A 27516-nucleotide genomic window follows, 5' to 3' on the forward strand; every position below is an offset into this window, starting at 1 on the left:
AAAAAAAAAAAAAAAAAAGCTTTTGGTGCCTCTACTGAGAAATGGTGAAAGGCTAAAGATAGTCCTTTCTTCTGAGACTTGCAAATACTGCTGTGAGGGATTCAAGTTTTCAAGACTAGTTTTCTTCCTTATTGAAAATAGAATGTATTAAATCATTTATACTATTTACTAAACACTAACCAGATTGTACTTAAGAGTTCTTTGTGTGGTTATTATTCCAATGGAAATTTGGTTTTATATATGTGGTCATATAGCCACATATAGTGAAATGTGCCTAGCGCACAGCCAGGAATGAGGAAACAGCCTTAAAGAAATCTACACAGGCAAGGTAGGCTAGTTCAGTTTTGAATTTGGCTTAAGTCTGTTACGAAATATTGATGGTAGCAAAACAATCACACCTCTGCCTGTGATTAGAATTCTTTCCTTCAGAGTCTTCCCCCACGACCCTTTGGTGTTTTATTGTTGTCGTTGTTAGAGTGGATTATGTTGATGAGTCAAAATAAACATTCAGGAATTCACAGAATAGTTACTCAGTGTTTAGTATTACAGAACTAGAACTTTAGTATCATGGAATGATTTTAAGTTTGAATAATATTAACAGCATTTCTGTGCTGTACTTTGCCATTAAGTAGAAATCTTAGATTGACTTAGTCTTTATCAGGTAGGACAACATCTCACTTGGCATTACACAGGCGCTTGGATGCTGTCTTTTAGGAAGTGTGAAATGGTCTTCTCTGGTCTTATGTGCCATATACATAATGTTATTTAGAAAAGCCTGAGATTCTTTCTTACTGTTATTCCGGTTGGTGTTTTCAGTAATTGATATTTTAAAAAGAAAGTTGTAGTCATATAGCAAAGTTGCTTTTGTAACTTTTAAGCTAGAGAAAACTTAAGCAATAACCAGTATGTATACTGGCCTGCTAACTTATTTTCATTAAAAACCTGTAAACCTAGGGCATATGTAGAGACTATTTGATCATGCACATGTAAGATAATTTTAAAAGTTTAAAGTGAAGTTGAGAGTTTCTGCATATGATTTAAATCCAAGTCTCGCATATGCCAAATTAAATAAGTTATTAAATTCTGTGCTTTTATTTTTCTTTAACAGGATGATGATGCTGAAGCTATCCTTGCTGCGGACTTTGAAATTGGCCACTTTTTACGTGAGCGCATAATCCCAAGATCAGTGTTATACTTTACTGGAGAAGCTATTGAAGATGATGATGATGATGTGAGTGAATTTGAATCCAGCAGTGAAATCGTTTGGTGAGGGTGTGATAGTCAGAATCGGTGAGAGGTTTAGTGAATAGATGCAATTGTTAAAAAGCAAGACAGAATAATTCAAAATTAGGCTGATTACTTATGTCCTTTTAGATAACCTCCTTGAATTAAGTAGGTCCTTTTAGGATCTTTGGGTTCATTTATTGTAGTTTTTATTTTCCTGCTATTAGGAAGGCTACTTTCTCTGAAGTGGTAAAACTTTACTATGTTGGGTTAGTGTTGTAAATCCATTACACATCTTTGACCAAACAAAACGTAACCTTGTACATTTTCTACTACTGATAAAAATCTTTATTAGGAAGCATGGGATTTTTATCCATAGGAATATTAAGTAACGATTAAGGTAAAATTAGGCTGCTCTCAAATATTTTGTATATCTTTCTTGTTAAATGGCAATCATTCACATAGCCTTTAGGTCCTTTTTGTACAGGCAAGTAATATTTACAGTCATAGTTATCTGATCGTACTTCATCCATGATTGTACTGTGTTCTTTATTTTAATTTTTTAAAGTGTCAGGTTTAGATAATGGCGCTGAGCTGGGTGATTCCTGAAGATATTGTCCTTGTTTTAATTTATAATCAGTGACTGTAGGGAATGTATTTTTTCCTCTCTTTAGATATTAGGGGATACAATGGTGGATATTAACTAAGTGCTACTTTCAGATGTTTGTTAGCATCACTCAAATGTCTCCTTTTTTCCCTTTTTTAGTATGATGAAGAAGGTGAAGAAGCGGATGAGGTAATGTTTACCAAATGAGCAAATAATTCTGTTTAACACATTGAGAAGCAAATTGAGTGACTTATGTATTCCTTTGCTATAAATCATTACTCTGTGATATGGGATAAAAACGTTTTTGGAAAAAAATATGGTTTTAGAATTCTACAGCCAAACAATGTATGTATGAGGTTTCAATAAATAAATTGCAAAACTCAGAACATTTTTTTTATTTCAAATAATTCTGTTCTGCTGCAGGGTTATCAGCTCTTTGAAGAAGTCAAAAGCTGCAGTAAACTTTTTCAACGTTGGCTGCAGTAAATCTTTTCAATAAAACCTGTCTGGATGTCTCAAGTTGTGTTGGGAAATCTTTCATATTAGAAGCTTTCAAATTAAATTGCATTGTCACCAAACTCTGTAATCATGAAAATCTGTTGACTTATAGAGTAACTTGTATTAAATTCTCCCTACATTATGAGCCATTTCTTCCTATTATGTACCTACTTCATGGATGCATTTTGAACTTTAATATAGGAAGGGGAAGAAGAAGGAGATGAGGAAAATGATCCAGACTTTGACCCAAAGGTGAGCAAAATTAGTGCTGCTTTCTGTTAAATTTAAGGCAGGTTAAATATGAGTTAGTGTCTCTTAATGTAAAGTTTTAGTCTATTAAAGTCTAATGAATCTCTCCTCACTGGCATTTCAATAGTACATGTAATTTCAATGCACCTTTCCTAAGAAACGTTTATTTTTGGCTCTGACCTTTATTTTTCCTAGTTTCAGGCGAAATAACCCTAGGTTCTATTTTAATGGCACATTATCTTGGGCATTTTTTTTTAATGTTTTTTTTAGAAGCACTTAAAATGACTTATTGCTTGTGTTCTTTAGGTTGTTTTCTCCCCAAAGGAAAGCTTATAATAAACATAGGTCAGTTTTTAAATCATCTGAATGCAGGAGTGCACAGGAATAGGGGAGCAATACTCCTAGGTTCTCCCAGTCATCTCTTTGCTCCATATCTGAGAGTCCCAGTTTCTTATTCCTGGGAAGTTGTCATGTGGACTTTATCTCCCACAGAATGCTTAGTATGTTATCAGAATTCATTTGGAACTTCTGGTTTCTCTTTAATGTATTTATTTATTTGCTTATGCTGTAAAAATATCCAGAAGATACTTTAACCTAGTGAGCAGGTAACAGAGGGTAGTTAAAAAAAATCAAATATTCTAATAGGTATGAATTGGGGTTAACAGCTAAATATGAATGGAATTAGTATTTTAGAATAACTGATCTATTAAAAGGCAAAAATAATTGGTAATATGACTTAACAAATTGCTTGGCTATTTTAAGATGATAGATAGCTTAATTTGTTCACTTTATGGAGTTCATTCTACAATGTAAAATTGGGGCTTTTATTTTTTAGCATTTTTGTGACTTGGTAATATTTGAATAAATAATTTGCCATCATTTATTTTTTAAAATTTGGCAGAAATTTTGACAGAACAGTGAGATAATGCGATAATTAAGATAGTTAACTACTATTGAAAAATAAACTGAAGCAGGTAGAAAAAGATAGATTGACTTGTTGTTTTCCTTTAACAGAAGGATCAAAACCCAGCAGAGTGCAAGCAGCAGTGAAGCAGGATGTATGTGGCCTTGAGGATAACCTGCACTGTAATAGCCTAAACACAACTATTATTTACTTACAGCCTTATGTTTTTGTATTTTCTTGGTAGACTCAAGTTTTTTTTTAAAGGAAAGGAACTGATATTTTAAAGACCAAATTTGTTCTACTTAGCATTTTAACTAGTTTTCCTGCCAGATACATTGAATGCACAAATTCTCTCACGCATGTTTGTTCATTGCTACATATTTGGTTCTTCCTGGAGTATTTTTATCTTGTAACTACTAGATTACAGTTATGAAAATGAACGGAACTGTGAAATGAACCAGATTTTTGGTCTTGCTAATTTTTTTCCTGAAGAACCAAAGTATTTTTTCAGCGGGTAGTTGAATGGGTTTAAGTTCGCTTGCACTAGCTGTGCCTTTCATTACTTTGTTACAGAAATACGGTGACTTATACTAAGACAATTCATCATTTAAAAAACAATACTCGTCAAGACAAGTATATGGTTAAGAATTTCCAGTAAGACCACACCTGATAACTTAGATTGTTAATGGATTTTTGTATTTCAGGTGACAGTTACTATAAAGAAATCTTATTAACTAATAGTATGGTTATTGGTTACCACAGGGAGGTGAATAAAACCTAGTATTTTCAGAAGTTAAGTCTCATTATTTTTATTTTAACTGTACTTTTAAAATTTAACCTCCATTAACTAAGCATCTTTTCTTTGTGGTAGGGTCTACCTTCTGCTTCCCTGGAAAGGATGAATTTACATCATTTGACAAGCCTATTTCAAGTTTTTTGTTGTTTGTTTGCTCGTTTTTGTTTTTGCAGCCTAAAATAAAAATGTCAAATATAATTTTAGTTCTCCAGAGATAATGTCTTAATTTTGTACTAATTCAGGTAGAAGCAGAGGCCTAGCTTAAATTATGTACCCAGTTTACCGCATTATTGAAAAGGGTGCCAACCTTGGAAGAGGTACTACATCTACTAATGAGAGAGTATTAAAAAAGAAAACAAAATCTTAAATGATTTAATGTTTTTAATAGAAAGATCAAAAGGGTAAATTTTATTTCCCTTGGTCAGAACTAGACAAAAGGCCCCAAGCCTCTACAGTTAATTCCAATTCTTATTCCTTAAAGTATGAGTGTGTCATTTACCCACGCCTTTTGTTTTACTATGTATTAAAATGGGTAGTACTGTTTACTTAACTACCTCACAGATGTGTTAAGGCATAGTAAGTTAAATTTTATGACATGTTTCTCAGTCTCATCAAGAGCTCAAAAGTTTGGACCTATTTGTACCACAAGTATGTGATATTCAGCATTTTATTTATACCAAGGTCTGATAGTTAAACTGGAAAACAAAGATTAAGGACCTTTATTCTGGATCCGGTCAGGCAACCCTTGCAGATCTTTGTGTGGCTCCTATTTTAATAGAAGTGGATGGACGAGCAGCTGTTTGAAAAGGTCCAAGAATTATTTTTCCAGCTCTTTTAATTATGACCATATTGTAGTAAATACTGCAGATATCATGGGACTAAAGTAGAAATAAGACCATTTTTAGAGGGGGGAAATGCCATTAAATTAGAGACTGTAGAGCCACGTTTAATATACCTCAGGCTAATTACTGTTACTTTTGGGGATGAGCTTTAAAGCTTTGACAGTGAGGATGGACTAATTGAGTTGTAATTATAGGAAGGCCTTAGAGTTCCTTCTATATTAATAAAATTACATTGCATTCCTTTTTAGAGGTGATAGAGCTTCTGTTTTAAAAATTTAGTATTAAGGTCTTGGAATGTAAACACATTGTGTTCTTTGTATAGTACTGTCCCTTCCTCTCCTGAGATTTTAATTAACTACTGGAAATCCTTAACCAATTGCAGTAGCTTATAGGGGGGAAAAGGGGAAAATGCCATGAAAACACCTGTTTTTCCTCTTTATTTTCAAAATGATTTTGGTTGTTTTGATTAGACATTCTTTGACTTTTTTTTTTTCTTTTGCACCCATAGCTCACCTGAACACAGCTTTTTCTGAACTTAAAAATTTTAATCTAAAGATAGAATCCCATTTTTAATGAACTTAAAGAAGTAGCAAAATCACTACTTGTTTTTTTCATTCCTTTAGGAAATAGCTGTTGCCAAAGTGAAGAGGTAGATACTATTTCATCTTGTTATATAAAGGGGAATATGGTTTGCAGAGCAATTGTTTTTTAAATAAAGTTGGAGTTTCAAGGGATATCAGTGTTCATCTATGCCATCTCTCCAGTTTCAAAATGGTTCTATTCCATTCTAGAAATTTGACATATGTAATTTGAAATCCTTAATAAAATTGCATTTAATTTTATAAAATGTACTGGTGATATTTTGGGTGGTTTTTAAAAAAGAATGAGTATATACTTTTTTTTGAAAGAGTGGAGAGTAGAGATGTTTTGAGTAGACTGTTCAATGCTTAGGCCATGATGGCCTGTAAAATGTGTCATTTTAAGAGCAACCTCCCAAGCTCTGCTAAATCATGTTTTTGGAAGACTAGACAGAAAGGAATTCCCTAGTTCTACAGATTATACTCTGAGTTAACTATAGATGTTTCTGAGGCCCTTCGAGTTTTGTCTTTACATTTTCAGTTTATAGTATTCTCTAGCCCAGGCAGTGACTACCAAGAAGTTCTCTATTTCTCTCTGGAAATGGTAAAATCCCATATGATCACCTGTAAAGTAATGCTTAAATTTTTTTCTTTTTATTCAAATATGGTTATAAGCAGAGAACAACAGTTCCATAAATTGATTGGTTTTTAGTTTAACATGGATCTCTGAACATTATTTTATTTAGTTCACTGAAGTTGTAGTAGTATTTATGTGACATAAAAATGTCTTAATTGTGTGGAATTGGCTTACAGAGTAGTGCTTTAAAACGTGGGATTCTACCTCTGTTTCCTTTTTAACACATTTAATAACAACACTGTAAACCTTAAAAGGACACATTAGCTTTGATAGAAACATTTTAATTATTCTGTGAACGGGTTAATGGTATTCATTGGTGTATTTGATAAGGCCCTTAAGATAACTGAATTAACTGTATATTACTGCTGCTTGTAAGAGAGTAAATTTGTGGGTTATCTGAGTAGTAGGCCATTCCCATCATTGAAAATAAAAATAAAACTGAATCATTGTAGAAACCTCATTGTACCATGCAGAAATATTAAACTATTTAATATTCAAATATTCTTTGCTTGGTTTTAGGGCTTGGTTTAGAATTTGAGTCCTTTTTTATGAGTTAGTCCTATACAAATTTTAGCCTTTATATTTTTGACTGTTTAAGTCAAGCCAAATGTTATTTAAATGTACAGAGTTAATGGATAGTTTAGAAGAAGCATACATTCTTTATAGGAACCTTAGGAAAGAGAAATCATATGCTAACATAGATTTTAATCTTCTGCACTGTATATATACTTGGTAATTGTGAACTGGATTTTGTTTTGAAAATCCGTGTTTATAATTTAGGTGGTTTGCTACTTAAAGCACTAAGTCTCTAATAGCTGAAAAGTAAATGTAAATGATAATGGTGAAATTAACTGAGATTAACTTATATAGTGGTGATTTTTGTATACTCGTTTAAAAATCCAGATGCTTAAAAATATAACTTGGAGAAAGAGCCAAGGTTTTGGGTTAATTAAGGATTACTTCAGAGAAATGGGAACATCTTTGTCGGAGTGTAGAATTACTTTATTTAAGGATAAATGTTTATTAGAAAAATTGTATTCAGTTAATTTTATTTTCAAAAATATTTACAATATACACGCTATCTTGTGTTTCTTCCATTTGACGTTATATACCATACTTCGTTTTTCAGTTTTTTAAAAAATTGACTAAGTGTAAAGTAAATGAGAAACGGAGCATGACAATTTAGAAATAATAAATTGCCAGCAGGAAATAAGTTGTTAATCAAATTGCTTACTTTTCATATTGCGAGTTTATAGCTTTTGTAGATCTCTTATTTTGAGTTTTATTATTTTGAAACTCGGGGATGTGTTAGTTAAAAGCAGTACTTTTTAGTTCTTCATGTGTGTGGGTGCTTTTTGTTTTTAAAGAGAAGTCTGTGTCTTCATTGGCTGGCAGGCTATTTGAGGCGGATGGAGCGGGAGGCGTGGGTGGCCCCGTGCTGTGCCGGCCGTGCTGCGCGGGCTGGCTCTTAGGTGATTGAGAACTCGCCTCGGTAGTGCCCAATCATCGCAGGCTTGATTTCCACCTGGTTGAAGGTCTTGTTGTAGACGCCCACCATGCTGCCCGTCATGTTGGGCTGGATGATCATGTTGCGCAGGTGCGTTGACCACCTCGGGCTTCTCCTTGGGCGGTGCCGCATGCTTGACCTTGCGCAGGCGCTTCGGCAGCCAGTGCTGTTTCCTCCGCAGGCGGCGGTGCGGCTGCCGCCACTGCCTCACACGCCATGAAGCTGCCTTAGCTGCTCCTAGGATATGTCCAGCGGTGGGTCGAGGTCCAGGCCACAGTAGGTGAGCTCGTGGAAGGTCGTCTGCTTTCCACTTCTGCTGTCTTGTCGGTTTTTCAGAAAGGCTAGGTCTTCATGTATTTTACGTTTGAAAATAAGGAACTGGGGGATGTGTTGAAAAATGCAAGTGCCAGAAGTGGACAGATTGCATAGTAGTATTAATACTCATTTTTCTTTCATAATGAAATTAAGCAGTTGTTGCTCAGAAACTTTCATGGAGTGGTAAAAGTTTCTGCCAGAATACTCAAATCTTATGTAAGAGCTTTTAGCTGGGAATTCACGGATGAGTAGGAATTTGTGTAGTGAGGATGGCGCCTCCGAGCAGAGAGCAGTTCAGGTGAAGGTTTTAGAGGAGACACACCATCAGGGTCCTGAAGTAGGACAATCCATGGCACTTTCAAGGCAGTGAAAAGAATGGATGACATAAGGGGCGAAGCCATGGAAGGCTTAGCTGTAGAAGTCCTTTTAAAGGGGTTTTCAAGTGATGATGACCTTTCCATGAAGATAACTTTAAAGTAAGACATGATTAAGACTAAGAGTCAACCATTCGTAGGTAAGAACATTGGGGCTGGTTAGAGGCTGGGTCTAAAAGTAGGGTAGAGTGTCAAAGTAAGGGATGAAGGTTTTTGGGTTTTTTTGTTTTTTAAATAATAGATTCAAGGTTATCTGCAATGAATCCTCTTAAATTCCAGATTGCTTTTTGCAAGGAAGCCCTTATGGATATTGCAACTTTTCTCTAACTCTAAAATTACAATAGTTGAAAGAATTCCTGTACATTCTTTGCTCAAAATCACCGTTTATTGTTTTTGCTACATGATTCTATATTCATGCATGTATCTTTTTTCTGTAGTACTTGACAGAGTTGGAGACATTGTGCCCTTTTAGCCTCTAAATGCTGTATTTTTTCATCAGGAAGACATTCTTACAGAATCACAGTATGATTACTCAAAGTCAGGAAATTTTATTGTGTAATCAGTTCATTTTGATGCTTCAGTCATCTCAGGTTTGATCAGTGGTATCCTTTTACAATTGGTTCCTGTGTGCTTTTGGTGTGTCCTGCATCATTTGAGCTCTTGGCATACTTTATAGCTCAGAAAGATTTTCTGGGATCATCTTAGGCTTTTTTGTACCAGCTCTGAAACTGGCTATTTCCCCAAGGATCCCTGGTTCCCTTTAATGGGCAGTGGTACTTAGAGATCAAGTCTAGGTGATGGGTTTGCTTGTTCTTGGGATTTTATTATTTCTAGGTCTTTTCAGGTGACTTATTATTTCTAGGTCTTGTCAGGTGACAGACGTAGGAAATATATTAAAAACTGAGTACACACTGAATATTTCAAAGTTAATCCAAGACAGTAGGAGTTTTTTTCCAGCCTTACCGCAGTACATATTTGTAACTACCTTCAAACAGGTGGGGTTAGTAGTAGTAGCTGATCCAACTGAGAATTGTAGGTGAGGTTGCTCTGTAGGAATAAAAAACCATGAATAAAAGTGGAAAAGATTTTAGACTGAAACTTTGGCAGCCCTAGACAAATGACCCTTACCATCTGTTTTTAATGCATATGGGAATAAAATAGTTGATACATTGGATAGTAGAATGGTTAAATATAAGCTTTGGAGTTAATCTACCGCTTGTTCTTTTAGCTTCATTATTTGGATGTCTTGTGAAGGATGGTAGTGGGCACTGTTGAGAGAACACGTTAGTTCTTGAAGTAGTTCAGGAGTACTTAGAACCTGATATATATAATGAGCAATTTGTAACCATGCTTCCGAAACATAAGAAAACCTGCAATTTGTGGTTGGGATCACCTCTTATAATAGATTCTGGCAGTTCATTTCAGAATTAGTTGGGGTTTTTTGGTTCTGTTTTTGTTGTTGATTCTAAAGGCAAAATGGCTCCTGGCCAAGAGGTGTCCCTACTTGGTGTACAGAGGAACCCTGAGACTAAAACTGGATAATAAATATAAACCTATGCCCCCATTTTGAAGGTTTTTGATGTTTTTTATAAAGAGATAAGAAAAATAGAAGAAAAGAATAATTGACCCCCCTTACCTAAAATCAGTCTTTAAAATCTGATTTCATTAAAAAAAAATGCTGATTTATTTCCTTTTGTGAAGTCCAGAAATCATCTAGGGTAAAACTAAATGAAGTTTGACTGTATTTAGATACCTCATGCTCCAAAACTTCCAAGTTGTCATTACTTAGCCCATCCCTTTCCATCCCAAACATTTATTAACCTGAATCCCTGGACATTGTGGGTGGACCGTCTAGGGGTGGACAGTGAGACATCTCAGTCTTCAGGCCAGATGTGGGTTTAGACCTGAATTAGGCTAGTTGTCTTTTTGCTGTTGAGTTGGCTTGGTGAGTGGACCTAGAACCTTTAGAGCAACTTGCACATCTGCAGCCTGCCCTGTTTAACCTACATTTGTACTGTTTCAGTTATGCTTGGCTGTCTTTTCTTTCACTTCCTTCTCCTGGGTCTTTTGTGCACATACCTTATTAGCTTAACAGTCTCTTTTTCATTGAATTAACACATACTATTTTTTGGTTCTTTAGTTCTGAACTGGTATTGCCAGTTCAAGAAGGACTCTAGGACTCTAGGACTCCAGCTCTTTCACTGCTGGATTCTCTGATTTCCAGTGTGGAGCCAGGAAGATGGTAGCTGTACAGGAAATTTTTATACAGCCAATGCGTAGATGGAGTAGGGTTTATCTGGACTCCTTCCAATTTACCAGCCATAGTACTGTATGGGGCCATGTAACAAGTGACTGATTCTCATTATTTCAATCTCCTAAGTCAACCAAGATGCTCCAAGTTCCTTTGTAGTTGTCACATTTCTGCATACTGAGTTGCTTATTTTGGGAAAACCAATAAAACCACAGAACTGGACCGTGAATATTGTTCTGTGAACTCAGTGGGGCTATGAGAATGTGGAGAGTTGAATCAGTTGTTGCAGTTACCTAATATTGCATAAAAAAGCCACTCCCCACACTGAAAGCATCAACAAGATTTATTTTTGCTGACTGCCTGGGTAGTTCATTTCTGCTCTACTGAGCATCATCAGGGGCAGCTTTGAAGGATGGGGCCTAGAATCATCTGAAGGCTCTTAATGCACAGGTGGTCAGTGCTGGATGAGACTTCAGCTGGGCTGTGGCTAGAGCTCCACCTAGACTTTGTTTCACAGCATGGTGGTTGGGTATCCTACCCTGGAAAGTCATCACTTCTGTACTCTGTTGGTTATAGTCAAACCCACCAGGGTTTAATGGGACAGGACTCTACATCTTGCTGGAGGAATGATAAAGTTTGGGGAAGGTGAGAGGAACTGAAATCTTGTAGTGGCCACAGTTTGTCTTTGGAAAATACAGTTAGCTATAATAGTATTGATAAAACAAAGGCTACAATAGTTTCCCAAAATGAAACATCAGGAAAGGTTAAATTACATATTGTATGCCTGTTTATGGAGAAAGAATGTTTTACTTTATCATACTGGAATCTTATCATTTGAATTTATCTGGACAATTTAGATTACCAAATGTACACATAATTAGCTCACTCTGATCATTAAAATGTCAAGCTTGATTAGTAAAAGAACCTTAAATGGTAAGTATACGATGACCATTAAGTACATACTTCTTTTCAAAGGTTGGGTATATTACATAGTTTGGGGTTCAGAAGAAAGCTTCATTGCTCTACTGTTTGTATTTCAGACTAGGTGGGACTTTGCATTATAAATCTTAATCAGCATTAAAAAAACACGCAAATGTGTATTCAGCCATTTAAGGTAATAGAAATAATGTTTTATTTAATGTTAATACTTGTTTGAAAATGGTAATTATTCCCTCTTGCCATGTAAGGGTAAAAGGTAAATAACAGGGCTGCCCAGCTGATCTTTGTTGGAGTCAAGTGTTTGATGTCAGCTGTTTTGGCCTCTGTCAGTGCTCGCACCTGCTCTGAGAGCTTCATCCTCTGCTTTGTTTTCCTTGACATATGGCTTCCACCTTTAAAGTTGCTTTATTGTCTGAAATGGCTGCTGCCACTCTTACCCATTATTTGCAGGTTTTAGGCAGCAGGTGGGGCTGAAGGACGCAAAAGACTCCTGGCATCCAACCATCTTTAGAGATGGGCTTACGATTTGTGCTTTCAGCACAAAAGTGGGGCTGCTTAATATAGTAGACCCTGGGTAGAACAAAGGCTGGGATCACAGCCACATCAGCCATGCATGCTGAAGAACTTCAGGTTCAGAAAAGGGTTTAGGATATCCTGGAAAACGGGAGGCAAACAGCTGCATTTCAGAAATAAGTAAACCAGTTCCAGAAAGGTGATTTTAGGAATACATCCTGAAGATGAGTTCTGATTGGAGTCTTATCCATCTTCCGGGTTTTTCGCTTTGCCTTACATGATAATCTTTCCCAGAACCCCTGCATACACAAGTGAAGTTGAGACAATGACTTAAGCAAAAGTGTAAATAGAATCTCATTAGAAACAAGAATGGCTAAATGTTCCAATTTCTGATCTGTTAAAGGTTGCTGATTGTTAAATACTTTGTAGTCATGGGTTGTGTTGTTATTTTGTTGTTGCCTCTAACCTGGGGCCTTGCTTTCCTGATAGGTTTAGTGGCAGTGTGGAAGCTTGCCATAAAAAGGTTTCCTGGGTTCTATCTTTGGTAAAAAGTGTTCCTCCATCTTTCTGGGCCTGGCCACCCTACAGAATTCTTTTATTCCATCTCTTTTATTCCTTGGTTCTCTGTCAGCTGTCATCTGTGATGCACCCTCCACCCCTGCAATCTTGGTCTTTGAAACCTGAGTTTCTCTTCTTAAGTAACCTTGCCATTTACAGCAGCACCCAAGCAAGTTTATCATACCACCTGTTTTCCTGTATCCTTGAATTTTTGGAAGGAATTCTCTATACTCACTGCTTTTACTTTTCCTCCTCTACCACCTAAAAAAGGCCTTTGCTTATTTACTGATTTATTCATTTTTTTGCAGGTATCAATGATCAAACTGAAGTCTGTTCTGAGACTGTGTGCTATGTTGTAAAAGAAGACTGCAAAAGAGGGAGTGTCCCCATGTATTCTAGTCCCTTAAAAGGAGAGATTTGCCCACTGGCTATCTGTCAGATATTTGAGTTGCAAGCAACAGGAGCGTTCACCTAGTTTGAGTAGAAGTAGATTTAGGATACTAGGTGTTTATGGGCTCTTACTGGAAGGCAGAGGCTTGGATGCTAATCTGCCAGGGCAGTGCTCAAGGTAAACTTGCAAACAAGTTTACCAATGCTTCCACTGTCAGTCACTGAAGTACCTGGTGCTTCTCTGCTGCCATCCCTGAAGGCCCAGAAGTCAGAGTATCAGTACGGTGTTGCCTCTGCTCAAATGTTACTGAGGTTTAGGAAAAGCAAATACAGCACAAAGTAGATAAGTGACGAGCTCACTTAGGGTTGAGTGGAAGGAGCGTCTAAATTGTAAGGGCAGGTAGGGCTTTACATTTCTGTGGAGGGCTTTTCATGCTAGAGTAAGGAGTTGGGATGTTCTCTTATATGAATAGGAGGAGACCGAAAATTTTCTATCATAATTTAGGAATGGAAGTGGAAGCAGTGCAGTGTATTAGATAGTGTGGATTCAAGTGGTTGGGCTGTTACAAGACCAACCCATGAATGAGAGAAATGAGAACCTAAAATTAGGCTGTTGGCGCAATAGAAAGGACAGAGACAGCTGATTGACAGTGTTTGATCTGTAAACGGGTTGTAATAGCCGTGTTTTGAACACTTCACAATTCTGTTGCTCTAAGCTGTGTTATACAAATTGGTCACTAGGAGGCACAGTTCATCAACTTTAGGCGAAAAGGAAGGCAGCTAGAGGGACGCATCTGAAGAAAAATAGTTCTGTATTCAGTTGAAGAGTTGTTAACCTTTTCAACTCAGCGTTTTGGAAATAAGAACCTTTATAAAATATTTTTACTGAATAGAATTTTTAAAAATGAAGAGATGAATGGCTAAGAAGTCTAAATTGCAGTCTGAACACAGGCCTTTATGCACTAATGAAGGTGACCTGACTTGTATTTTTCATGATTACTTGGCTTTTAACTATTTCTTAAAAGACATTTGAACTTTATCCAAATCTTTAATAATGATATTTTTCATGAGTTTCTACTTTATATTGCAAATTAGGAAGTTTATAGATTAAAAATTTTATAATCTTGTAATCAAGTTGTAAATGAAAGTAAACACTTTATAACTTTCTAACTTCTGTTAAATGTCTTTAAGCCAGTATTAATGAACTTCTAAGCAGGTAACTGCCAACTAAGAGAAAATTCTGTCAATTCAGTTCCATTACTGTGTTGTTGTTGTTGTTTTTTTTTTTGATTACTCTTAACTAGCAAGCAATAGGATTATGTATAAATAACTCTCAATATTAAGCTGCATGCTGCTCAGGAAAAGGAAGGTTTGTAGGATGTGTTTTAGATAGCATTTATAGACTATAGTAGCATTTAAAGTTCAGAGAGGCCTAGCATGTATAGTTAATTCAATTTTTTAAAACTATCATCAGGGCTTCCCTGGTGGCGCAGTGGTTGGGAATCCGCATGCCAATGCAGGGGACGTGGGTTTGAGCCCTGGGCTGGGAAGATCCCACATGCCTCAGAGCAGCTGGGCCCGTGTGCCACAGCTGCTGAGCTTGCGCTCTGGAGCCTGCAAGCCACAGCTACTGAGCCCCTAGTGCCAAGGCTGCTGAAACCCGTGCTCCTAGAGCCCATGCTCACAACAGGAGAAGCCACCTCAGTGGGAGGCCCGCACACCGCGGCAACAGGGACCCAACTCAGCCAAAAATAGATAAACTTATTTAAAAAAAAAAAACTATTACCAAATACATGTATTGGTATAGCAAGTTTTAGAAGTCTTTTCATAAATTCTTGTTACAGTTTGAAAACTTTAAGAAGTAGGATGCATTATGAAAAATCTGTCACGCATTTGAAGACATTGATTTTCTTTTTATGACAGATGTGGGCTTTTGAGTCAACTTAAAATTTCTACATATGTTGAGCTCCTCCTGTGTGCCAAGAGATGTATCAGGTGATTGGGACCCATCAAAACAATGATCTTTGACCTCTTGGAAGAACTGACATTCTCTAGGAATGGGAACAGAAATAAGCAATAGGCATTATAAATTATTCAGTTATGTTAGGAGGTAATACATGCCATGGGAAAAATTAAGGGAAATTGGGTGGTTGCAGTTTTAGAGTGATTAAGAAAGCCCTCATTGAGATGACATTTGAGCAGAGACTTGAAGTGATTGGGATGTCTTAAATAGATTATAATATAGGTGGTAAGACAACAAGGGTAGAATCAGGGAGGCAAAGTTCGGAGGCCATGACAGTATTTCAGGGGAGAGATGATCGGGGTGGTGATGAAGTGGAGAGAAATGGACAGAATATAGATATGGTTTGAAGGCATAACCGTTGGGATTTCTTGACTCAATTTGTGGATTGGGTACTGGAAAGCGAGCAAAGGATTTTTCCAAGGCAGGCATGCTTCTAAACATTTGCTGTTCTGGGGTAGGAGTGCAGTGGAGACGCCAGTGATTAAATAATTTGAAGTTTTGTTCAATGAAGATATGTCCCACACTACTATCCTGCCAAATACACCTTCAGAAGCACCTGGAGGTCTAGGTTTGAAATTCAGATCCTTAAAACTCCTGTGCCAGAAGCTTCCTTGTGAGGAAGCTGATCCTCTGCCTGTGTCCCACTTCCCTTGTCTTCCCATTCCTGCCTCTGAATTGTATGGCAAGGGGCCTCCTGCACGTTTGTGTGGACATTCCTAGCCTGCATGTTCAAAATCTGTCCACCTACCTTACACACCGGTGCACACAATGGTCATGTAATACTCTGAAATAGCCGAGGTCATTTAGGCAGGGTATTTGGAGTGAGTACCTGGAGTATAGTCTAGAACAAGTATGAGTTCCAGATAGGCATGTAGTACTGGCTTTTCAAAGCACAGGGCTCCTTTTGTCTTGTTCTAAGGGCAGTACTGCTGCAAGGGTTTTGGCCTGAACAACTGTACAGATAGAATTGCCATCACCTGAGAGGGGGATTGCAGGTAAGTAGAACAGGTCAGGGTGAGGAGATAAGTTTGGGAGTGCATATATTCTAGTTCTCTAATAGACACCCAAATAGTACTGTAGAGAAAGGGAAAAGGAAAAAATTCAATTTACAGTAACAGTGGCCTGGAATATATAAAAACGGAAGGGTATTTTTCATTACAGCCATTCTAACCAGCTAAGGCTCTTTTAAAAACCATGAACTTTGACTTCAGACCCTTACTGAACCAGTTCTACCCAGGAATTTGTTTTAACCAGTCATATATAAGCCTATGGACTCCATCCTGTCCAGCATATGCTATTTTTTGTTCGCAAAAGCTCCATGAACCCTGCTTTCTATGATCGAAAATCCCCTCAGACTTTTCCCTCTAGCGAACCACTCAGTGCATGTCTTCACCAGTATGTGTTCCCTTGCCTGGGTGTGTTATTATTTTTTGACTTTGGCAGTCTTTGTTTTATTCTTTGGCAACAAGCAGCTGGATATAAATTTGGGAGTCTTGGGCATATAGATCTTATTGAAAATAATAAGACTGGATGAGATCAAGGGAGTGAGTGTAGATAAAAGAACCAAGGGCTGAGCTTTGGGGCACTCAAAAGATTGGAAAGAGGAGGAACCTGCAGAGACAATGACCAGGGAGGTGGAAGGAAAGCTAAGTGATGTCCTCCAAGCCAGTGAAGAACTATCCTAGAGCAGAAGATGATCAACTCTCAGATGCTGCTGATAGACAACTTGATGCAGCTGGCTATAATATACACTTTGACTTAAGCCTTTTCAGATTTGTTTGCCAAAGCAGTGACTTGTTAGCTAGCTTTCTAAACTTTATTTTTTAAGTGACATTTGTAGGTTTTCATTATCTACAACTGAAGTTGTGGGATTTGTTTTGGGGGGGGGCACTTATTTCCTGTAACTCATTTTCTGCGAATTTATTTGTCTTAAAAATGGTAATATGGCCATTTTTGTGAGTTGATGGTGATTGGTGAAATTAAAAGCAAAGTTGTCACCTATCTACAAGATTCCTATATTATACTACTGAGATTTCCAATAATCAGTTGCACTATGGTTGGAGAAGGCAAACTGTATACTTACTTCTGAGCTGTTCACAAAGTCACTAAGTCGTGAAATACCCAACTGGAAATTCTGAGTTTTAAAGTCTCTAATTATAACAAGTGCTTTTGAAAATCGTGCTGCTGGTTGTTCAGACATTGTGAAGTAGCTTAGATAGCATGCATTTGTTGCATCCGGATAAACTGCAGAAGGATAGAAACACTCAAGAAAGTGGCTTGGGCTTCCAGAATACATCTTAGTGTTTTACCCAGTTCGGTTTGTATAGTATCAATTTTCCATATGAAATGTCTTTCCCAACTACACCTGCCCTCAGAGACACTGAATTACACATTTAAAGGAAGTATCCTTTCTAAATGAGCTGAAGAATGGCATTCTGTTAAAAAGATGAACAGCTGGTCATGTGGAAATTCTCTGGATTGCTCACTTGTCCTGCAAAGGGGAAAAACTGAGATGTTAGGTGCAGTGTTTGTCATTCATTGGTATACAGAATTTAAAAAAAGTAACCTTTTAAAAATGTAATCATGTAAAGAAATCTTTCCATGACTTTGCCTTTCTCCTTAAAAGACTAATCCATCAACAATGTGAAGGCCCTGAGAGCCCACTAAGTGCAATTCAGTGGGTCTCAGGATTGTGCTGGAATTGTCCCATTTGCTGAAACATTGTTCCTTAGATTAAGATTCGGGACCCTCCCGTGTTCAAAAGTTATCCTTTGTTCTCGATTACCTTGGGATAAACCTGGAATTTCTTAAGCGTGACGCACAAAGAATTTGAATCTTGCTCCGCTCTCCAAGCTCATCTCACTTCTTCCTTCCCCTTTGAATTCTTGGTACCAGCCTGATGAAACTACAGGTGAGCTAAGCTCTCCCTTCTTCCTTCTTGAGTTCAAGTAGCAGCCTTTCCTCTTACCTTGGCCAACTCTGACTTATCCACCCCTGGTTTATTTCTTCTTTGTGTAATTCTTCGTATTTTCAGGGTTGGTACATAGTTGGGGTTCTCTGTTTACTTTAATACATTTCCCCCAAGAGATTTGGTCTCGGCTTAGGCTCTTTATTCTGCCTTGTTTCCCAGAATTTCTATAGAAATTGTTTAAATGGAGTAGGAGGGAGCTAGGGGCGAGTACCGCATTACTTTCCTCAGGTTACAGATAAATGAGATTACAAGAGATCTGACCCGTTTGGCGTTTGCAAAGAGAGGGACCCGCGGAGGCTAGCCTGCCGTTTGGAAGGCTGAACTGCCTTAAAGTGTTGGGACCGGGCATTACCTGAATTTGTCGTTAGAGTTGAATTACTGTTGTGAGAGATTGCGGGCTGTACGGATGGGTCAAGAAGGAAGCTAGAGCGCTTGTGTCACGGGTAAAGATAGGCAGTGCCTGCGCTCCTGGCTCGAGAAAAGGAAGGCGAGCTGCCCTTCGAAGTGGTCCCCTTCCTCTACCCCTTCCAAACGGGACAGACGGTAGCGCTGTTGCTCTAACAATCGCCCCTTCGGCTCCAAGAAGAGTTAGTTAGTGACCGTAAGCGAATGTGAGTGTAAAGACACCGTGTCCTCTCGGCCTTTGTGCACTAAGATGTTTACGTAGTGTCCGGGGGAGGCACGCTTCCACGGGACTCCGCGGCTCGCGAGCCTCGCCCCCTGGCTCCTTGCTCGCCCAGGCAGCGCGAATCCCCAGGGCTGCGTTCCCGAGGGCAGAGGGTCAGCTTGGCGTACCAGGCACTGTCTGGTAGCTGTACCCGTCCTCGCAGCCCCATCCTCATTTTCTGAGGCTGTTAGCACAAAGCCCCACCGGGCGGAGAGGCGGGACGGCTGGGGATGGCCTCTCAGCGCCCTCTGCGCCTCGGCATCCTTCGCTGGCCATCTCGGGCGCCCTCGGCTGTGGCCCCCGGCGGAGGAGAGGACTTTCCGGGGCTCGGGTCCCTGCAGCCATCCCGGAGAAGGAGCGCGGAAGCGAGTGGGCGGCGAGAGGCGGAGCAAGGGACGCGGGGGGCGTGGACGCGGCCGGCTTTGGAAAGGCCCCAAGTTAATGAGGCGTGCGCCGGCGGCGGAGTGCCTTTCGGAGCTGGGCTTTCCCCCGCGGCGCGGGCGCCAGGAGCCGCCTTTTCCGCTGGGTGTCACTCGGGGGTGGGGGGGATGGCCCATTCAAAAGCGCCGCGAGGGGGCCTGGCCAGAGCCCTTCAGTGAGCGCTCGCAAGAGGACGGCAGAGGCCCGGCGGCTCGCAGCTCCCGGACCTTGTGGCGCATCAGGACGCGGCTGTCCTGCTGCCCGGACCCCGAGGAACAGCCGCAGCAGCCGCCGCCGCTCTGCTTCCTGCGCGTTAGCCTCTTCTGCGCACTCCGGGCGGGCGGCCGTGGGAGCCGTTGGGGCGAGGACGGCGCGCGGCTGCTGCTGCCCCCCCGGGCCCGGGCGGCTGGAAGAGGAGAGGCCGAGCCGAGCGGCGGCCCCCCCTATGCCGGGAGGATGTTGGAGAGCAGCGGCTGCAAGGCGCTGAAGGAGGGTGTGTTGGAGAAGCGCAGCGACGGGTTGCTGCAGCTCTGGAAGAAAAAGTGCTGTATCCTCACTGAGGAGGGGCTGCTGCTCATCCCGCCCAAACAGCTGCAACACCAGCAGCAGCAGCCCGGGCAGGGGACGGTCGAGCCATCCCAACCCGGAGGCCCCGCTGTGGGCAGCCTCGAGCCGCCCGTCAAGCTGAAGGAATTGCACTTTTCCAACATGAAGACCGTGGACTGCGTGGAGCGCAAAGGCAAGTATATGTACTTCACTGTGGTGATGGCCGAGGGCAAGGAAATCGACTTTCGGTGCCCGCAGGACCAGGGATGGAACGCGGAGATCACGCTGCAGATGGTGCAGTACAAGAATCGTCAGGCCATCCTGGCGGTCAAGTCCACGCGGCAGAAGCAGCAGCACCTGGTCCAGCAGCAGCAGCCGCAGCCGCAGCTTCAGCCCCAGTCCCACCCCCAAGCCCCACCCCCCCAAGCCCCACCGCAGCCGCAGCCCCAACCCAAGCCCCAGCCGCAGCCGCAGCCGCAGCCGCAGCCGCAGCCGCTCCATCCGTATCCGCATCCGCACTTGCGTTCGCACCCACATCCGCACCCGCACCCACTACCGCTCTCGCAGCCGCACGGCCACCGGCTTCTCCGTAGCACCTCCAACTCTGCCTGAAGAGGGCAGCACCCGAGCCAGACGAGGTGAGGTCCCGGCAGCTCGGCTCCCGAGGGAGGTTCCGAGGAGTGGGGCTGGGGGTGGTAGCAGTAGGAAGCCTTTTCCCCGGTTCGGATCTTGGGTGGAAAAATGAGAAATTAATGCAGCTTTCTGGGAGGCGGAAAGAAGGGAACAAGCTGGAGCCAGGAGAGGCGGGGCAGAGGGGGGAGGGTGCGGGGCTCGGGCCGCGCAGGAAGTTCTGATCGCCCGCCCGCCCACGCTGACCCACGCGTGTTCACTGGTGCGCTCCCCAGCGACGCCGCAGCTTCTCTCCTTGTCACCAGCGCCACTTGAGTGTGTCTGGGAACTCGAGGGAGCGACCCCGGTGTCCTTCTGAGCTCGCTTTGTCCACGGGACAGGCCCGAAGAGAACTGGGTCTTGTAGGAGTCCGAGCCACTTCAATCCGTGTCATTTCTTTCCAGGTTGTGAGGACTTGAGGAAGTGGGACAAGCACCTTTCTATTGTCTTCACTTGGATCGAAAACAAAACAGTCGCCCCGCCCGCACCAGACCAAGTAGTTTGGACAGAATACGACCGATAACTTGGCAATTCCTCTTAGTTTTTCTGCATACTCTTCATCACAATGCAGGAAATGATTTCGAGTCCAGAAGGCTTTATTTATGAACCTTTGAGAGGATCTTCCAGTATGGTGGACCTTTTAGGAGCGATGATGTACTGTAATGTTATTTTAATGTATTTTGATTTATGATTATTTATTAGTTTTTTTAAAAATGCTTGTTCTGAGACATTTCTGAATGTAGGCCATTTTCCAAAAAAGAAACTTTATTTTCAAAAACCTATTCCCTAGTAATTTCTAATCTTGGGAAAAAAGAAAGTAAAAGGGCGGTGAAGGGCAACACATCAAGAATTCATTTTCAGAAGGTCTGATACTTAAATGTTATACCAGGTGGTTGAAATTAAACTCTGTGATACTACGTGTTTTCTTTCTTTTTTTTTCTTTTGAGTTTTTTTTCCTTCAACATATATTTTGTGTAGAGTGGAAGTTTAAAGAAGCTAAATGTTCAGAATTGTGTAATTATAAAAATCGAATTGCTTTTTCTAAAAGGAAATCAGTAGCAATGATAGCTGATTCAAAATATTTCAAACATAACCCAACTGATGGCAAGATGATCATATCCTGAATATACAAGGAGGGCTGGGTCTGCTGTAGGAAAAGGCTTTCTTAGATTATCTATGTGTGAAGGGTTTAGTAAGGAGTTTTCTGTGATTTCTGAGTATGAATGCATTAGGTGTTTCATTTCAAAAAGCATAGTGGGGGAAAATAATTATTCCACTTGTTTGAGAGAACATTTGTGCTCTTAGCCACAATAGAGATTACCCTTCTCCAAGAGCTTTGCACACTTGATGTGAACCACATTTTCTGGCCCTTTTACTTTGTTCTAGGATCGTATTCTATCTAGAATCTCATAGTTTAAAATACAGTTTGTAAATATTTCAAAGGACTAGGAGTCATAGCTTTTTGTTTTCATTCTGAGAATAATGTTGATCAGAGACACCAGCTGTTTTGCTTTTTATTGCTCTGTGAGAAATCCAAGGGTTATATGTTTTGTTGTTAGGTTAGCTAAACTCAGAAATTGAAAAAGGAAGGACTGGATAAACACTGGATTTGCAGTAAGAAAACAACCCCAGTCTTGTTTTAGCAGCGACTTGTTCAGGAGTCTGGGGGGTTGTTGGTGGGGGGGGGAGGTGGGGGAAGAGCATGTGCTTTTAAAGGTAGAACAAACCCTCTTCTGTGTTAAATCAAAAGGATGGTCAAAGTCCACAAGGGCAGATGCTACTTAAGTTTAAAAAGAGCCCATAGATGCTACCAAATCCTCTTGCGGCTGAAAATCACTTCCTATCTGCCTAGCTTTACTAACGGGTCTCTGTTTTCCATCATCTTTTCTGCAAAGTCTTGATCAGTATTTTTCCAGCTTCCAAATTGGAATGGTCAGTATTGGGCCACTGCTAAGTTCTGTAGTCAAGAAATGAAAATAGAATTTCATGCTAGAGATATCTTTATTCTCCCTCCATCTGAAAAGGAGTTTCAAGGTCAAATTACTTCTCAGTGCAATATTTAAATGACGAAAATTTGAGATCATAACTCAAATCCAAAAAGTGGTGGGGGAAATAAAAGTCAACCAAATGGCAAGCAGAATTTAAGTGGACTCCCACTTGCAGAGGCTAAGTTGCAGTTGTGAAAAAATGTATATATGATGGGCATCTCAGAGAGCAGATCTCAAGAGTTCTTAAGTCAAGTTCGGTTTGATTTCTTTGGAACCACTGCTGTGCATTTTAATAATGCCTCATTGTACTGTCATTTTAATACATGCAGATCATGTAACCCCAATTAAACCACAGCTTTTTTTTTTCCGATGGAAGGATTTTTCTTTCAAATTCTCATGCTATAAAAAAATTAAAATCCATACCAAATACTTTTAAAATTAAGATTCTTGTAGGCTTTTAAAGGCACTTGTATGTTGTTAGCTTACATACCGGCTAGGTAGTGTTGTCAAAAAAAAGTATGCCCAGGCTCCCTCGTGGCTGCTAGAATGTTTTTCTTTCTCACAGTGGCTCTGGTTTGTAATGTGGCCCCCAGAATCATGGTTCCTTGTATTATCTTTCCACAGCCCTTAGTCCTTGCTCTGCTGTGATATTTATACTGAGTTGACCCTCTTAGTGACTCTCTAGTCTGAACCCCTCTTAGCATTTAACTGTGAAACCTCAGAAATTAGAAAGGAGAGGAGTAGGATGGGATTTTTTTTTTTTATTTAACCCTTATTATGGCTTAATAATTTTTCCAGCACAACAACAACAAAAAACGAGCATACTTAACAATACTCAGCAAAACAAAATGCAAATACAAATCATTTAATGTGTTGGCGGCTCTATTTTACCTGTAAGAAAATGATACAAACCACCTAGGGTATTCTGAGGCCTGACAAATCACCTTCATGGAGAAAAGGTGATTGTTCTTTCAACCCAAGAAAAGGAAGAAGGAGGGGACAGGTCCAGTAGAAAACCCACCCCTTAAATAAACATAAAATGTAAAAAGTTGGAAAATTAAAAGGAATGTCCCATCTGGAAACTGAACTTTTTGTCTTTGAACTTGTGTTGGCACCAAGCCTCTTACACAGTGAGTTCAATGACTATCTGTTGGGACAAATGAAAGAAGGAAAAAATGTCTAACTCCCCAGCACCCAGGAGGGTGATTTCTCTGCCTCACACAGTGCTTCCTTCTTTACTTGCTCTCATGCCATTCCCTGAGGACAGCTACCACTGGGACCAGCTATGCATCGTGACGGAACTCCTTGGACATACTTTCTTAGTGGAGATCCACATGGATCTGCGTATGCCCTACGGGGAGTGCTGAGGTCAGAGAGCAAATGGCTATAAAGGGCCCTTTCAAAATGAACATTTCCCTCATAGAGGAAGGGGGATTGTCTCATCATGTAGAAATCAAACCAACTTTACAACTTCATTTCACGTATTTTTTTCAATGGAGGTTAAAAAAATAGAGCGAAGCCCAGTTGTTGCTTAAAAGAGCTCCTCTTAACACGTTAGCACCGTTAGGAAGTCTGGCTTAAGCTGAGAGGCCTGTTTTAATGCTGTATTGCTCTCATATTCTAAACACTATTTCTCTTAAAGACTCTTCATTTAAGTCTGACACTATATGAGTTGTTGCCAGTGTGTGGGTTCAAACACATCACTTGTTTTCTGTCCCCAGGGAGTGATTTGGTTTTAGCTTGGCTCCAAGTGTTGACAGTGTCATGTTCAGTGGCAGGTTTATAAGAGGGATCTAAGACTTGAATGAAACTGGAGCAATTTCTAGAAAAAGAGCTTTGTAGGATGACGATGGGCCTGTGAACATTCGTTTTCCTCTTTTTTTTGTAAATGTCAAACTAATTCGTTTTTGCTTTACCAGTAAAATGCCCTCAGTAGAATAAAATTTGAATTTGGGAATTATAGAGCTCGATGAATCCATCAGTGATTCTTTCAAGAGAAATACACCTATTTACCTAAAACAACCTAAAATGTATTAATTGTGGAATTGGGTTGGATGGGTTTCTAAGAACTATTTTCTAAATTCTTGACACAGTTTAAAGGGTCAATTTTCCCCCCGCCTTTTTTTCGCGGTACGCGGGCCTCTCACTGCTGCGGCCTCTCCCGTTGCGGAGCACAACCTCCAGACGCGCAGGCCCAGCGGCCATGACCCACGGGCCCAGCCGCTCTGCGGCATGTGGGATCCTCCCGGACCGGGGCACGAACCCGTGTCCCCTGCATTGGCAGGCGGACTCTCAACCACTGCGCCACCAGGGAAGCCCTAAAGGGTGAATTTTGATCTGCGGTGCCGAACAGCCAATCCAGATTTACATAAGATTGGATGACAAAGTGATCTGTGACTTTGTTGGCAGGACTCCATCTGTCAAATGGAGTAAAGGATCCAACAGGGTTTCCTAGGAAGGTCATTATTGTCCAGTGAAGGAAGCAGAAGGGCCCTGGACCATTAGATGCAGCTGCATAAAAACTACCTGTTCTGAAGCTGGCCTGCTGGTGATCAGCTGGGTGGTGGGGAAGCAGATTTTAACAACAGGTGGTCCTTCCAGACCATTGTATTTATTTTGAGAAGAAAGGTAAAACAATTGTCTGTTACATTCCCCTGTCAACCTTCTGCTTAAAATTTCAGAATATGCAAATACGAGCTTTGAAAAGCAAGCATCACCATGTACCAAATGCTTTACAAACTATCACATTTGTGAACTTAAGTGGTTGTCATTTGTGTAAATATGTCTCTTAAATGATTTTGGAGAGATGTGATTTATTTTTCGTATTTTCAAAATGCATTCCATTTCAAATAAAGTATCTGTCAAGATGACTGACCTGTGGACCTTTTGAAGGCCTTGTTCACCAGTCACGTGCGCTGCGTGTACCTGTGGGAGCAATGTTCTAAAGGGCTTGGGCATTGTAAAGGCCGTGACCACTCTGGGGAGAAAAAGATGATCTTTTGAGGTTGGAAATTTATTTTAAAAATTACCTGGTCATTTTGAATATAGGGTATACAATTTCACTCAGGTTATTTGGTGAAATAATTATTGCTTTTTTTTTTTTTTTTGCGATATGTGGGCCTCTCACTGTCGTGGCTTTCCCGTTGCCGGACGCGCAAGCTCAGCGGCCATGGCTCCGGACCCAGCCGCTCCGCGGCATGTGGGATCCTCCCGGACCGGGGCACGAACCCGTATCCCCTGCATCGGCAGGCGGACTCCCAACCACTGCGCCACCAGGGAGGCCCTAATTATTGCTTTTTGAATGCTAATGAATTTGAGTTGAATTTTTCCATAGTGCCCAGAGGAAAAGAAAATGGCCCCTAGTGAATTAGTTTGGAGGCAATTCCTTCTTGAGTTCCAGAGAGATTTGAGTCCTCCTAGGTCCATTGAGAGGGTGAAGCCTTGACTCTAGGAGAATCATCTTTCAAGCGGGTATCTATAAAGCTTCCTGTTTTGTGTTGAGATTAGAAGAGAGACTCGATTCTTTTTTCTTTTTAAAAAATATTTATTTATTTAGGATGCGCCACGTCTTAGTTGCAGCACGCGGGACCTTTAGTTGCGGCATGCAGACTCTTAGTTGCTGCATGCATGCGGGATCTAGTTCCCCTGTCAAGGGAATGAACCCGGGCCCCCTGCACTGGGAGCGCGAGCACAGTCTCACCCGCTGGAGCACCGGGTAAGTCCCGAGACTCAATTCTTTAAAGGAATATGGCATATCTTTACTTACAATTTCCACTGACATCTAAAAGTGTTTAAATCTTCAAAGACTTTAAAATAGGAAATTTGAAGGCATTTTTTTATCTCTTAACATAGTCTTACATTGAGAGCTGTATTTATTGTTTTTGTTTGGTTTTGTTTTCTTTTTTCATTTGTCCTACTTGGTTATGTGGAGGTTTTCTTGCCATTTCGGAAGTCTGAGGTCTTCTGCCAGAGTTCAGCAGATGTTCTGTGTGGATCATTCCACTTGTAGATGTATTTTTTATGTATTTGTGGGAGGGGGTGAGCTTCATGTCCTACTCCTCCGCCATCTTGATTCCTCCCCTGTTTGGTTTTGTTTTTAAAGAAGAAATGAAATCTGAGAAGACAAATTACTGCCGTTGTGAGGGAATTTCAGGGGAACAATGTGAAATAAATGTGTGAAGCAGGCGGTAAAGCAGGGTTTGTAAGAGTCAGGATTTGTGAGTACATGGTTTCAAGTCCCAGTTCCACCACTTACAGGCCATGTAGAGCCTGAGTTACTTAACTTCTTAGAAACTCAATTTCCTTCTCTGTAAAATGGAGTTAATAAAGGTTCCCACCTTCTGGTTATTGAGAAGATTTAATAAGTTAGTAAAAGTGCTTAGAACAGTGCCTGATGTGGCTATGAAAGGAAGCTCCCGGTGTTTTAGAGCACGTAAGCAGGTTTGGGGATCATTGTAACCATGTGAATATATAATACATGGTGTTTTAAAGCTATGAATTGTATTTTCTGATACCTCAGCACTTCTTTTAAATTGTAAGAACAGTATGATGGCAACATTCTTGTTTTCAACTTTGAAAAAAGACAAAAAAGGCATTATTTATAGTACTACTATTTTCATTTGCTTATCACTTTCCAGTCTCCGTTCACATGCTTATGTATTTTAAGTGAGTTACAATGAAACAATCAGAATACTCATATATGCATCTGGAGAGGATGCTGTGGTGTTCCACCCAGATTGCCACCTGAGCACAGAGAGGGTACTCAGTCCCCAGATATGAGACTGTTGGTGGCTGTCATGATGTCAGTTAGCCCTTTCCCTGGAATTGTCCTCAGCCTTGTCTCAGGGAGAGCTACCTTGCCCTAGGACATACCCCCTCCTTGGGTGTGATTGGTCTATGGGGAGTGGCTAAAGACCAGGCCCTGTTGTCTCAAGTCTGACAACTGTAAAGGGCCGTCCCAGCTCCAGTGCTCCCTGGAGAAGTGGCTGAGGCCTGTCTCAACAAGGAGGTGGCCTTGTAGTTCAACTGTCCCTCTGCCCAATCCTCTTTC

At 40.6% G+C, this 27516-nt stretch overlaps 2 protein-coding genes and 1 pseudogene across 7 annotated transcripts in view; 2 read left to right on the plus strand and 1 right to left on the minus strand.

The window, feature by feature from the left end:
• NAP1L1 (nucleosome assembly protein 1 like 1) overlaps positions 1-4487 on the plus strand; it is a 32538-nt gene extending 28051 nt beyond the window's left edge. Inside the window, exons 12-16 of one of the 6 annotated variants that reach the window (XM_007448754.1) lie at positions 1109-1231; positions 1991-2020; positions 2531-2581; positions 3593-3664; positions 4354-4487. In XM_007448754.1, coding sequence (XP_007448816.1) covers positions 1109-1231; positions 1991-2020; positions 2531-2581; positions 3593-3628 — 240 coding nt within the window. In that variant the 3' untranslated portion in view covers positions 3629-3664; positions 4354-4487. Of the gene's footprint in view, positions 1-1108; positions 1232-1990; positions 2021-2254; positions 2506-2530; positions 2582-3592 lie in introns of those variants that run through there. The other 5 variants (XM_007448756.1, XM_007448757.1, XM_007448758.1 and 2 more) reach the window with 5 other exon arrangements.
• Positions 4488-7731: 3244 nt separating this feature from the next.
• LOC103090356 (40S ribosomal protein S15 pseudogene) lies at positions 7732-19188 on the minus strand (annotated as a pseudogene).
• A 96-nt stretch (positions 19189-19284) lies between these two features.
• On the plus strand, positions 19285-21392 carry PHLDA1 (pleckstrin homology like domain family A member 1). Its single transcript, XM_007448759.1, has 2 exons — positions 19285-20447; positions 20883-21392. The coding sequence occupies exon 1, from the start codon at positions 19285-19287 to the stop codon at positions 20419-20421; it is 1137 nt and encodes a 378-aa protein (XP_007448821.1). The 3' UTR covers positions 20422-20447; positions 20883-21392.
• The last annotated feature ends 6124 nt before the right edge of the window (positions 21393-27516 follow it).

Source organism: Lipotes vexillifer, unplaced genomic scaffold (assembly GCF_000442215.2).
Source record: "Lipotes vexillifer unplaced genomic scaffold, Lipotes_vexillifer_v1.1 scaffold329, whole genome shotgun sequence".
In the NCBI taxonomy this organism is placed as follows: Eukaryota; Metazoa; Chordata; class Mammalia; order Artiodactyla; family Lipotidae; genus Lipotes; species Lipotes vexillifer.